Raw genomic sequence first — 12,749 nt, 5'->3', positions numbered from 1 at the left:
GGCAAGATAGAGATTAGAGAGTTTTTAATATTTTATTTGAGTTTCTGAGAGGGTGAGATAGTCTGGAGGCAGGGCAGAATCCATTCTGCCTCCAGGGCTGAATTGGATTTTCTTCTTAAAGAATTCAGCATCGAATTGAGATTCCAATGATTTTTATATGGCTCTAATGATCAGGGGTGACAGAGGCAAGGGGTGGAATTTGAACACTGGAGAGTGCAGGAATTTCCAGGAAGGGATCATCAATTTTGGTTCTGACAGGTTGGGAATAGGACCATAAATTCTTGATAACTTAGGAGGACTTAAGAGCCAGGATGTCTGAATAGAAGATTTTCCCCTTATCTGAGATTAAACATTTACAGTTTATGACCTTAGAGTAACCAGCCCTAATTTATATCAGTCTTAATAATAAGGAAGGGAGGAGGTTGCAACCAGGGGGGTTGAGGCAGAAAAATTCAGGGAAATTGAGGTAGAACAATTTAGGGAAACTGAGGCAGGACAGTTTAGGGAAACTGAGGCAGGACAATAAAAGGAAACTGACACAACATTATGACATCAAAGAGGTGACACCATGACATGCAAGTGAATTGAACTTAAGTGACATGCTATTCTCTATTTAGTGGCAAAGATATAATCAGAAATACCTAGCTATCCCAAAGTGTAAAAGAAGAAATCTGTCCAATACTAAACCAATTATAATTAAAAGTTATTAAACCAATTTTTCTCCTCTCCCCTTCAATTTTGGACTCAAAATATTTCTCTTTATCTTTTAAGATGAAACCTCTGTTTTACTAATCATTAACTCAGGAAGTTTACCATCTTCTCTCCTACTGAAGAAGTGCTCATGTAATCCAGGTATAGCTTTAGAGGTAAAAGAAAAATGCCTAACTTCAAAGCCATAGAAGTCCAAAAGTTCATAAGAATAGACATCTTCCCCTATTTGTATTTAAACAAATAACTCATGTATTCTTTATTAGAGGATTAAGAGGAAGAAGTGAAGATTATGATTATTCCTATTTTACAGATAATAAAACTGATCCTGAGATGGGGATATCATATGTTCAATGCTTTTTTCAGGAAATTATGTGGCCTTTCAGTTGCAAGTACTATTTGACCAGGGATGTCAGTGATTTCTGACTTCCTGCAGCTACATCTTGAAGAAGAATCCCCATCAATATGGATAGGTGAGTCCTATTGTCCTGAGGAGACTTAAGCTCAGTAGAGAGGAAAGCATGATTCACTGATGAGCCAGTTTAAATAGACATAGCCTCTCTTCCTTTTTTCTACCAATGTCTGTCCTTTGGTTTTTGTACTTTTCATATCAAAGAGATTAATCTGCTTTGTTGGACCTTTAAACTTTGCCTTTCTTTAGATTTGATCACATCTGTGAACCATTTCCCATTCACCTTCAAAAGAAGATTAAAGTTAAGAGAGCCCTAATGAGCTTGCTTAGATTTTAATAAGATTTGCTAACATCATTGTCTCAGTCTGCATCCTTCAGATTACAGGTAGAGGATCCGGGTATTTGATGATATGCCAGATACTTTCCTTGCATCTTTTTTGAGGCAAGTTTACCAAAGCCCCTGAATCCAAAGAGAATATTCTGAGTTTTGAAATGTCCAATTAAGGAAAATCCTTGTAAATCCTTTTAACCTTAGGAAGATTTTTGGAATAAAAATTTTTGCAAATCCTTGAAATGAGAGAGAAAATTCAGAGAATTAAGGCATTGTCAGTAAAATATATAAGCTGCTTGAGAGCAGAAACTATTTTTCACTTTTAACTTCCTGTCTCTAACACCTTGCATTTAATAGTGTTTGTTTTGCTGATACCAAAAAAAATTGTTGTTCTTTTTTTTTCTTTCGTCAATTATTTTGTTACTCTTTAAGTTCCAAACTATCTCCCTCCCCTTCTTTCCAATCTGACACTAGAGAAGAATTTGGCACAGATTTATAAAAATATGTAAAACCATAATATCCATACTTCTATTTATCAGTTCTTTCTATGGAGGTATGGATAGCATTTTCTTTCCTAGGTACTTTGTAGTTAACTTGAGTATTTGCAATACTTATAATAACTTAATTTTTATTGTGAACTTAGTAGTTCACAATTATTCTTTAAACCATATTGCTTTAATTTGTACACATCATTCTCTTGGTCTTGATCATTTCACTTTTCATCATTCCATTCAAGTTTTTTTCTAAAATCAACCACTTATTTCTTACAGCACAGTAGTATTTCATCACAAAACACTTGTCAAATTGAATTGTTTACAGGTTAATGTTGGATACATTATTTGGGCTTTCCATGTCTCAACTTCTTCATTTTTAGAACAAAGCTTATAATAATTTACATTTTCATAGTGCTTCCTAAAACACAAAGAACTTTCATTTGTAAATTATGATTTATTATCAGTGGTCGCTTGATTCGTATCCCTATTTTATGTATCTACAAACACAGGGTCATGTAAAAATTTCTTGGATGAAAAAGGGTTGTGAATGAAAAAAATTAAGACATTAGGCCTAGTTAAATCAATATATAATCAGGAGACCTGAATTGTAAGTACATCTCCAACTCTTAACTAGATGGATGACTTAACCTGTTAAAGCTTCAGTTTACTTATACATAAATTGGGAACAACAATAATGGCCTTATCTACTTCATTAATATTTTAAATATTATATAGTATAGAAAGTACCATATAAACTTATTATAAAGTTATTTTAAGTCATTATTATAATTAATGAAGATTATAAAATATCTTAAAAATTATGAATTGCTATAAAATAGCAATTAATAGTCAAATTACCCCTTTGAGTCCTTTTATAAGAGAATTTCATATATAAGTATTAGTGCTTAGAACACCCTTATTTTTTATTTAATGCCACAAAGATTTATCTTGCAATTCTGGGTTAGAATAAGTTGAATAAGAGAAGACAACACAATATTGGCACAAAGCATTCTATAACAACTGTGAGAGAGTAAACCTAAAGTCTTCTCTTTTCCTGAGTACATCCTAAAACAGCATACTCATTACACACAAAGTGCATCCTGGATCCCAGCATTTAAAATTTTCATGACACTATCACTTAGAATGCTAATAACTGAACTGTTCCAAATCAGTTCTGTTGTTGGATCCAAAAATCCATTTGGCCGAATCTCTGGGCATTGTTCATTTTGGAAGAGCAAGATTTCTACCCTTCCGTCCTCTCCTTGTAAATGTAAGTCCTTTGGAGTCGATAACTTTTGTTGCTGTATCACAGTACATTGCCTGGCATATTAAGGGTCTTTCATAATGTTAGTTGAATGAATAAATAATTCTGTTGAAAGGATGAATAAATGATTCTGTTGAAAGGATATTATACTTCATGAAGAGCTACATTCAGTCCTAGACTTGATTTTCAACTTTTCTGCAAAAAGCTCTGAAACCTTCAATTCATTGTCTCATTTATCCTTGTAAGAAGGCTTGACAGGGAATGGGGAGCAGGTGATGTAGTAAAATAGGAAATGCACATTAAAGATACAAAGCAGACAGTGCCTTGCATGACCCCATCATTTGATTTGCGAAAAGTCTATATGAACCTGCTAGGCTTGGCTAGGAAGGGAAAAGAAAGACTATGTTAGGGGCCTTCTCTAGTAGGGTATATCCAGGAGAGATTGCTAACTGATGGATTTATGTGCTGGTAGATTTATGAAAGATGTTTTGCATTTGTTTAAACAACAGTCCAGATTTTTTATTGAGATGAATGTAAGTTAAAAAAAAGAAAGAAAAGCCTACTCATAAAAATGACAAAGGATCTAAATGACTTGTATCCCTCGAGGTGACATTAAATATGATCTACTTCCTGGAGGGGGCAGTTAAAATAGTCAAAGTATAAATCATGGACTACCTTAGTTTGCAGGCTCCACATATTCTGAGCCAGCATCACAATAGAAATGTTAATTCTTTCCAGTAGCATGTGAAATGAACTTGTAAGAACCCTAGGTTAGGAAGTTGTAGAGAAATGGGTGTCATTACATATCTGTCGGAGCAAACTGGATAAAGTATGAGCCCCATCTCAAACATCTCTGGAACATATTTGGAAGACATTGGGAAATGGACATTCTAAAGATTTCTCAAGTCATTTCTAGCTCTATCAATCTTTGATTTGATGAACATCCTGCCATATGCCATTGTTGTTCACAAGCTCTTAGAAGGCAGGGGCTGTATCTAGACCACCTTAAGACAACAGGTCAAGCAAGATTATACTTAGAAATGTGGCATTTTGAGGGTGGCGGTGGTGCTGGTGAGGATTTATTTAGTTTTCTTTTATGAGGTATTCAAACTTTTGAACTGATTCATCACTTTATGTTAGCCTATATTTTTAACATCTGTCATATCATCCCCTTCTATCCATTGCTATAACCACTACTCTGGCAGATCCTACTGATCACCTTTCTAACCATTTCAGTGACCACTTGAAAGATCATTTTGCCTTCATTTCATTCCCCTTTAATCTATCCCTTATACCACTGCTGGAATAACCTTTCTCTTGCACTTATCTGACTGTTTTTCCCTTTGCCTACCAAATAAAGTTTGCCTAGCAATTAGATTCCTTCACAACCTGGCAACATTATATCTCTCCCTTCCCTTTCCAAACCCAACTGCTCTTTAACCATGAACATGACTTCCAAACCTTTGCTCACACAGTAGCCACCTGGAATATTTATTTTGGCAATTCTTATTAAAGCCATATTCATCTGCTACCTCCATTTATTCTCCCTTGATTCCCCTTAGTTGATAATAACCTTTTCCTCTTTGAACTTTACATGGTATTTTATATCCCTCTAATTTACTCACATATATTATTTTGTTTTATAGTTTCTGTGCACATGTGCACATATGTGTGCATATATTTTTATATATATGTGTGTTTATCTATTTATCTATCTATAAATAGATAGATAGATAGATCTGTACATAGCTTCCTGCTAAATAAGGACCTCTAAATCTATATCTTCCTTTCACATTATGTCTTCTCTAATAGTATCCCCCAAGTATTCATATAATAAATGTTTATTGAATTGAATTACTCCATGCATAATAAAACATTGCATTGCATTGGGTAAAAACTGCTCTTTTGCAGTTGAAGAATCACGTAGAGGAAAGTATCAAGAGACCTGGGTCCTAGTTATAGTTCTGCCATTAAGTTAACTTGGACAAGTCACTTTGTCTCAGTTTGCCCATATGCAAAGTTGGAGAGGGTAGAATTTACATATTTTTTATGATACCTTTCATGTACAATACAAAATTACAGTTTCCCTACTTAGGACATATATACTTAACTGAACCAGAAAAGTCACTAGTGCTGATTTATGTCTCTTTTGTCCCAAACTAGCCAAACTATGGCTGGAGATTCTAGGAATTCCATGAACCAAGACATGGAGATTGGAACTACCCCTAGAGACCCCAGGAAGATTCCCAAACAGGCCCGTGATTATGTCCCCATCACCACTGATCGGACCCGTCTCCTGACTGAAACCAAGAAGCCCCGGCAGCGATACATGGAGAAGAGTGGCAAGTGTAATGTGCATCATGGAAATGTCCAGGAAACCTATCGCTACTTGAGTGACCTCTTCACAACGCTGGTGGATTTGAAGTGGCGCTTCAATCTCCTAGTCTTCACCATGGTCTACACCATTACTTGGTTGTTCTTTGGCTTCATTTGGTGGCTCATTGCATACATTCGGGGAGATCTGGACCACGTTGGAGACAAAAACTGGGTTCCTTGTGTTGAGAATCTCAGTGGCTTTGTCTCTGCCTTTCTGTTCTCCATTGAGACAGAGACCACCATTGGATATGGCTTCCGGGTCATCACAGAGAAGTGTCCAGAGGGAATCATCCTCCTATTGGTCCAAGCCATCCTGGGTTCCATAGTCAATGCCTTCATGGTGGGCTGCATGTTTGTCAAGATCAGTCAACCCAAGAAGAGGGCAGAGACTCTCATGTTTTCTAACAATGCAGTCATTTCTATGAGGGATGATAAGCTTTGTCTCATGTTCCGGGTGGGGGACCTCCGAAACTCTCACATTGTAGAGGCCTCCATACGAGCCAAGCTCATCAAGTCCAGGCAGACCAAAGAAGGGGAGTTCATTCCCCTAAATCAAACAGACATTAATGTAGGCTTTGACACTGGGGATGACCGCCTTTTCCTGGTATCCCCTCTCATCATCTCCCATGAAATCAATGAGAAGAGTCCTTTCTGGGAGATGTCCAGGGCACAGCTGAATCAGGAGGAGTTTGAGGTGGTGGTCATCTTAGAAGGCATGGTAGAGGCTACAGGTAAGACATACCAATTGGCCCTAAAGTCCATGGAAAAGCTTATTTTAGGGTGATCTTCCTATGTCCTCGTTCTACTATATACTACCTATAGGTAGTTCATCTTTCTGGGATTCAGGACTCAATAACTCTACTAATTCTTAATCTCTAATCCTATGGGATTAGCCAGTCACCATGGGTCTTATCGAAGAAAGTCAGACTTGATCTGAAAGCATCATGTCCAGGTCCTTGGGACAACTTAAAAGTTATTCTACCACAGATTTTGAAATTCAAATATATATATTTGAAACATTTCAACATGTCAGGGTTAGTAAGAACTAGATCAGGAGTTCTTAATCTGAGATCCATGAACTTTCAAAAAAATTTTGATAAACATATTGCAAAATAATTAGTTGACTTTCCAACTTAGTGCATTTTGTTTTATTCACTTAAAAGACATTATTCTAAGATTCTCTGGATTGCAAAAGGATGGAATACAAAATAGGTTAAGGAATCCTAGACTCAAGTTCAGAGAGAGTAATTGGTCTAGTGGAGAGAACATAGAATTTAGGATAGAGAGAGCAGGATTGACTCCCAGTCTCTAGTTTACTTGCATTAATCATCTCATCTCTCTGACTTTCAGCTTCTTAACCTATAAAATGGGAAGGGGAGGAAATGCTTGCATCTCTTCCTTGCAGTATTGTTATAAAGGAATCTCACTATAAACCTTAAAATGCTATGGAAATTGGAGTAGTTGTGAATAAAATTTAGTCTTTACTCCTGCCCCCTGAATAATCCTAGAAGATTGCCTATCTGCTTGTTTGGTAAGTGGGCAGAAAAGCCATTGTCCTTCCCTTGTAAATAATGCTGCATCTTCAATGAGACATAAATACCCAGAGGTGCCATGGAAAAGCACCCTGGTGTTCTGGCCTGGCACCTTAGCTTGGGACTGCTGCTACTATTTAAAGATACCTGATGACTAAGATCCTTGGTTCTATGCCAGTGTAGCACATTCACAGTGTAGTTTTTAAAGGCCAAAGGTTTCTGAGCAGGCTCTTGGTCCTTGACTCTCTCCTCTTAGCACAGCATCCTGAGGAATCACTGGATCAGTAGTATAGAACTTAAAGACAGAACCAACCAACTCATTTTTACAAATGAAAATACCGAGACCCAGAGAGGTTGGGTTTTACCCAAGTTTATAAAGGCAACAAGTAGCTGAGTGAGGATTCAAGGGTAGGTCTCAGGATTCTAGATCCCAAAGCTTGCCTTGCCCTTTCCTGTCATTGATTTTCTGTCTTATATCTAACCACTTTTCCTTTTCCCCATCTGCCATACCTGTGCTTCCTGCCTTTTCTGCTTTGGGGATATCAGGAAATGGACCAAATCTTCCCAAAGTATCATCCGAGAAGGAGCCTTGATTTGAAGTGGGGATGAAGGTTGTTCTAGGAGGAACTAAATAACACCTTCTATCCCCAAATCTTTTCCACTTTGGAATCAGGCCTAGAGATATTTCTAAATATCTCTAACGTCTAAACCTGAAACAGCAGGTATCAGTAAGGGTGGTTACCAGGGGCTGTTGTAACAGGACCTCTCTGGTGATGGCCACTGGGCCATACAATTAGCCCAGACTGGAGCGTCTCATTGGAGCTATAGAGAATTGCCAAATGCCATACATTGAAAGCCTCCAAAATCAATGGAGCCATACATAAGCACAAATGCTGGAAGCTAATTACTGTCCATGCTTGAGGACAATAAACTCCTCAGGTTCTGAAAGATACTTTGACTGTGGTCTTGAAATAAGAATCAGAGCAAGGAGATTCTCAGGCAAAAAAGTGGTCTTTGATGGATATATTAGTGTCCCCCAAACCTATTATCATCATCAATGAAGACAATAAACAGGCCAGAGATACCAGTTAGAACAATGGATAATAAAAAAATGGATGGCTCTTTTCTCTCCCTGACAAAATAGAATAATATGTGAGAATTTTTCCCCGTCAGCCCTGGTGTCCAATGGGAAGCAGTAGAGGCAGTCCAATGCCAAATTTTCATTTTCCCCAAAGAAGTCATGAAGAGCACGACCACCATACCTGCCTCCTCTCAGAGAAGTGGCAGGGGAAGAGTAAGCCCTCTTCAAACTCCCCGGGGTCCTGGCTTCAGAGGTATATAAAATCACAATTCCTTTATGCCACAAAATGTTACTCTTGACCTAAATGCAGAACATTTTCCAAACAATGGGGCAACACAATCCCAGTAGCCTACCTACAAATACTAGTTCAGAAGGGCTCACCCTAAATCAAGGCTCAACAGTCTTTGGTACCAGTGCCATTTAGGGGAACCTGAAGTACTTGTTTGTATCTTTGCATGTTTTCCTATCCTTCGGTAAGTGGTACTCTCCATAGTGAATAATTGACTTGTGGAGTTTATTTCCCCAATGGGTTCTATTTTTAAATGAATTAAAAATTGTTTTGGAAAACTGAGGAAAACTGGAATTTGGCTAAATTTTAGGATTAGCATACAACTATCTGGCATATTTCTTGGAGCTCTTTTTTAATATCCTTCTCTGAGTGGCAGTTAGTATTCTGCTTTTCCTTGTAATTTTTCAGGGTTACACTTATATACCCTCTGTAGCTCATAGGATTGTCATGAGGTTCACATGAAATACTAGATAAGAAAGTACTTTGAAAAGTATGACTTGCTATAAAATACCATCAAGAAATTATAATATGAGGCAGCTAGAGGGGCATGGGTAAGAGTGTTCGTCAAGAAAATCCGAGTCTAGGACATACTGCAACATATTTAACACATATAGGACTGCTCGCCACCTAGGGAAGTGGGTGGAGGGAGGGAGGGGAAAAATCGGAACAGAAGCAAGTGCGAGGGATAATGTTGTAAAAAATTACCCTGCCATGGGTTCTGCGAATAAGAAGTTATTATAAAATAAAAAAAAAAAAAGAAGATCCTAGTCTGTAAAATGCTGGTCATTAGAAAATAATGTCTAGTATTTATGTAGTGCTTTAAAGTTTGCAAAGAACAACATATGCGTGATCTCATTAGATCTTCACAACAACACTATAAAGTAGGTGCTATTATCATTCCAGTTTTACTAATGAGGGAAGTGAGACTGAGGTGGATTGAGAGACTGGTCATTGTTAACTAGCCAGCCAATCTCTAAAGCAGAATTCTAATTCACTTCATCCCAACTCTAAGTGCAGGATTCTCATCTGCTATACCACTGAGCAAACATTTAGCCCCAGAGTTAACAGGAGACCCAGGGACCAGCAGTGTTGGATGTAAGGCACCCTAGCAAAATAGCTTTCCTTTAGAACAGTCACACCGAGATGTACCTCACCATCAGCCCCATTAAAGTGCTCCTTGGAACCTGTGCCATTCAGGGGAAGCTGAGATATTTGTTTGTGGTCCTGCGTGATTCCATATTCCGTGGGAAGATGTACTCCCTGTAGTGAATAATGGAAGTAATGGAACTTATTTTCCCAATGGACTAGACTATATAGACAGGAAATTTAAAAATGTTGAAGAAAGGCCATTTCTCCCAAATGCCCTTGTATGAATCTCAGCCACTCTGTGGCCAATGTTGGGTGGAATAACTAAAGCTAAGAAGTTAGAAACTGAGAGAGGGAAACAGTGAGAAACTAAACTGCTTGTCTGGTACAAGCTGTGGACCAGCTTCCCTCCAGTCTTTTCTTTCTGGATGAGTCCTCAGAGGTAACCTGCCTCCAACTTATTCAGTTCCCCAACATGGCCATGTTCATCCCAATGTGGGGACCTGGCTCAGGCAAGCAGCTTCTGAGAGAAGGCAGCATGGCCTAGAACCCTGAACTGGCCTTGATAATGTAGGAAAATTTAAATCAGTAAAAAATAAACAAAAAATAGACACTGACTTTAAACCAGGATCCCTTGATGTGAGATCCAAGACAAAAACATTTCTTCTCCATGCTCTGAGGGTATATTTCCTCAGACCAAAGGAGTGGAGAGCTGAAAGGTTACTTTCCGGTGTTCCAAAACATAGAGATTTCCTCAGCCATAAAATAGAGCTTCTCTCTCTCTCTGGGGAAAAGCCTAAATCTAAAAATACTGAGAGCATAGAAAGCTAAGAAGGCTAGAGTTATGTTGATGGTGAATTAGAGATGATGAAGTATTTAGTGTCCCTGAGCAAAGAACAGAGGATGTGTGGGTGTACATATTTCTTTCTTTTAAAAGAAAATGTGTATTTCAAATAAACAGAGCAGGAAAGGACTATGGAGGTGACTAGTAATTATTGGTAATAGCAGTAGCACTCGTTTTTGATATATGAACATGAGACTCCCACTGAAAGTTTCTCTGACACCTTATTGGGGTCAGAAGGGAACTCGGGATTGTTGGAGGCAGTGTTAGTGGAGCCCAAGTTCTGATAGGTATAACAAAAGTTTTGAGTACAAGCTGACAATAAATGCTAAGCTCTTTATCCAAGGACCGTCCTACCTAATTTTAGAGACATCTATTACTGGACTGTCTACTGAACAATACATGTTTGTTCTTTTTTCCTTTCCTTTTCTTTCTTAATTTCATTCTTTTTTCTTTTTCCTTTTTTTCCCCTCTCAATCTACCAATCAATAATAAATATGAACATTTTGGTATGCAATGAAAAACAAAAAAATAAAATAAAAGGTTTGTGAATGAAACACTGTACTTCATGAAGACTACATCCAGTATAGTGCAGTAAACAGTACAGGACTTGGAGATAGGAATACAATCAGCATACAATCTTTCTATACAATCAAATATAATCTTACATAACTATTATCTATGTGCCCTGGGCAAGTTATTTATCAGTCTCAATTTCTTCATTTGTAAAATGAGGATAAATTATGGTACCTAATACAGAGTTGTTGCAATGAAAAGATGAGATGATCTATGTAAAAACACTTTGCAAATTTTACAGCAATAAATAAATATTAATATATATATACACACAATAAACATTAATAAACCACTAGCGTATCCCTGTGTGGATCAGTAATTCTCTGTCCTCTGTTCTCCTAGGGATGACTTGCCAGGCCCGCAGCTCTTACATGGACACTGAGGTTCTCTGGGGTCACCGCTTCACGCCGGTTCTCACCCTAGAGAAGGGCTTCTACGAGGTAGACTACAACACCTTCCATGACACCTACGAGACCAACACCCCCACCTGCTGTGCCAAGGAACTGGCAGAGGCCCAGCGAGAAGGGAGGCTCCTTCAGTACCTCTCCAGCCCCACTCTGTTAGGGGGATTGGGCCAAAAGGCAGAGGAAGGAGAGGAAGAAGCTGAGGCGGGTAGAGCCAGAGAGACTAGTAGCTCTGTGTGACTGCCATGCCCCGGGGGAATGGAACACCACCTTCCAGTGGCTTTTCTCCAGCTGGAGACCCTTATGACTCCATAAGGCAAATTAACTAAGATGTGTTATTTAGGTGTCTGGAAACATGAGCGGCTTGGAGAAGATAGTTATTCTAGACAGCCCTCCCCTTTCCCAACGAGATGCCATCCTGTGCACCATGACACATAGAGACCTTGCTAAGCTACCTGCTCTTACACCTGTAAGGGTTATAGTTCTGTCCCTCCCATCTCTTCCCAACTGAATGATGTCTAGGGGTCCAAGGTGAAAGTGGGACTTTCTGTCTTATAATTGTGATGTCTTTGTTTTTTACTGCTTAGCCCCTAATTTCTCTTCCCACTGACCCTGGTGCTTTCCCTGAGCTAGATTTCTAGGCTGCTCACAGCAAACATTGCTGAAGGGCTGGGACGGAAGAGGAGATGGAAGGGGCAAGAGGCACTTCTGCCCTTGGGTCCATTAGGCCATGAAGTAGATTCTCAAAAGAGGCATCCCCTCCCTTCAGAGAAGGAAGCACTCTTTATTTGAGAGCTTTTGCCAGTTGGTAGGGCTGGCATTGAAGAAAGAATACTGTTTGAGATCTTTGTTATTAGTGTGTTGAGTTGGGTTTGTTTTTAAAATGTAGTCTATTCACTCTCTTAGAAGTTCCTAGTAAAACCTGGACCTATGTCTTAGTAAAACCAGACCAGGGATGTCAGATTAAATTTGGTTTTTATTAGCAATTTATAAAAGCATATTCTTTATTATTCTGTGTACCTCAAATATCTTCCAGGTCAAGGAACACCAAATACTGGTTCTGTCCCAGAAAACTTTTGCCTTAGGAACTCAAAATACAGCTAATTTACAGCTTATTTTTCTTTCATATAATAGAGTAAGCCTAACTGAGAACTCCAGAAAGTGAGGTTTACAGACTTAATGTTAAAGCTGGGGGGACAGAGATAAAGGTAGGGAAGTTGGGAGGGAAGCAAAGAGGAATGAAGCTATAGATTATTTTTTAAACAATCACCTGCAGAAATTAGTTCCTAGGATGTCCTGATTTTCAGTTCAATGGCCTTCCTATTTTTAGGAACTATCATTATAGGCAAGGGGAT

The 12,749-nt window shown here is 38.5% G+C and overlaps 1 protein-coding gene across 2 annotated transcripts in view; it reads left to right on the top strand.

Annotated features, from left to right (window-relative positions):
- Nucleotides 1-12,389, top strand: part of KCNJ5 (potassium inwardly rectifying channel subfamily J member 5) — a 47,816-nt gene extending 35,427 nt beyond the window's left edge. Inside the window, exons 1-3 of one of the 2 annotated variants that reach the window (XM_051986689.1) lie at nt 1,080-1,181; nt 5,373-6,316; nt 11,333-12,389. In XM_051986689.1, the coding sequence (XP_051842649.1) occupies nt 1,174-1,181; nt 5,373-6,316; nt 11,333-11,634 (1,254 nt within the window). In that variant the 5' untranslated portion in view covers nt 1,080-1,173 and the 3' untranslated portion in view covers nt 11,635-12,389. Of the gene's footprint in view, nt 1-1,079; nt 1,182-5,372; nt 6,317-11,332 lie in introns of those variants that run through there. The other variant, XM_051986690.1, reaches the window with a different exon arrangement.
- The last annotated feature ends 360 nt before the right edge of the window (nt 12,390-12,749 follow it).

The sequence above is a fragment of the Antechinus flavipes genome, chromosome 3 (assembly GCF_016432865.1).
Source record: "Antechinus flavipes isolate AdamAnt ecotype Samford, QLD, Australia chromosome 3, AdamAnt_v2, whole genome shotgun sequence".
In the NCBI taxonomy this organism is placed as follows: domain Eukaryota; kingdom Metazoa; phylum Chordata; class Mammalia; order Dasyuromorphia; family Dasyuridae; genus Antechinus; species Antechinus flavipes.
The sequence above is the reverse complement of the archived record's forward strand: the minus strand, read 5'-3'. Positions and strand labels throughout refer to the sequence as shown.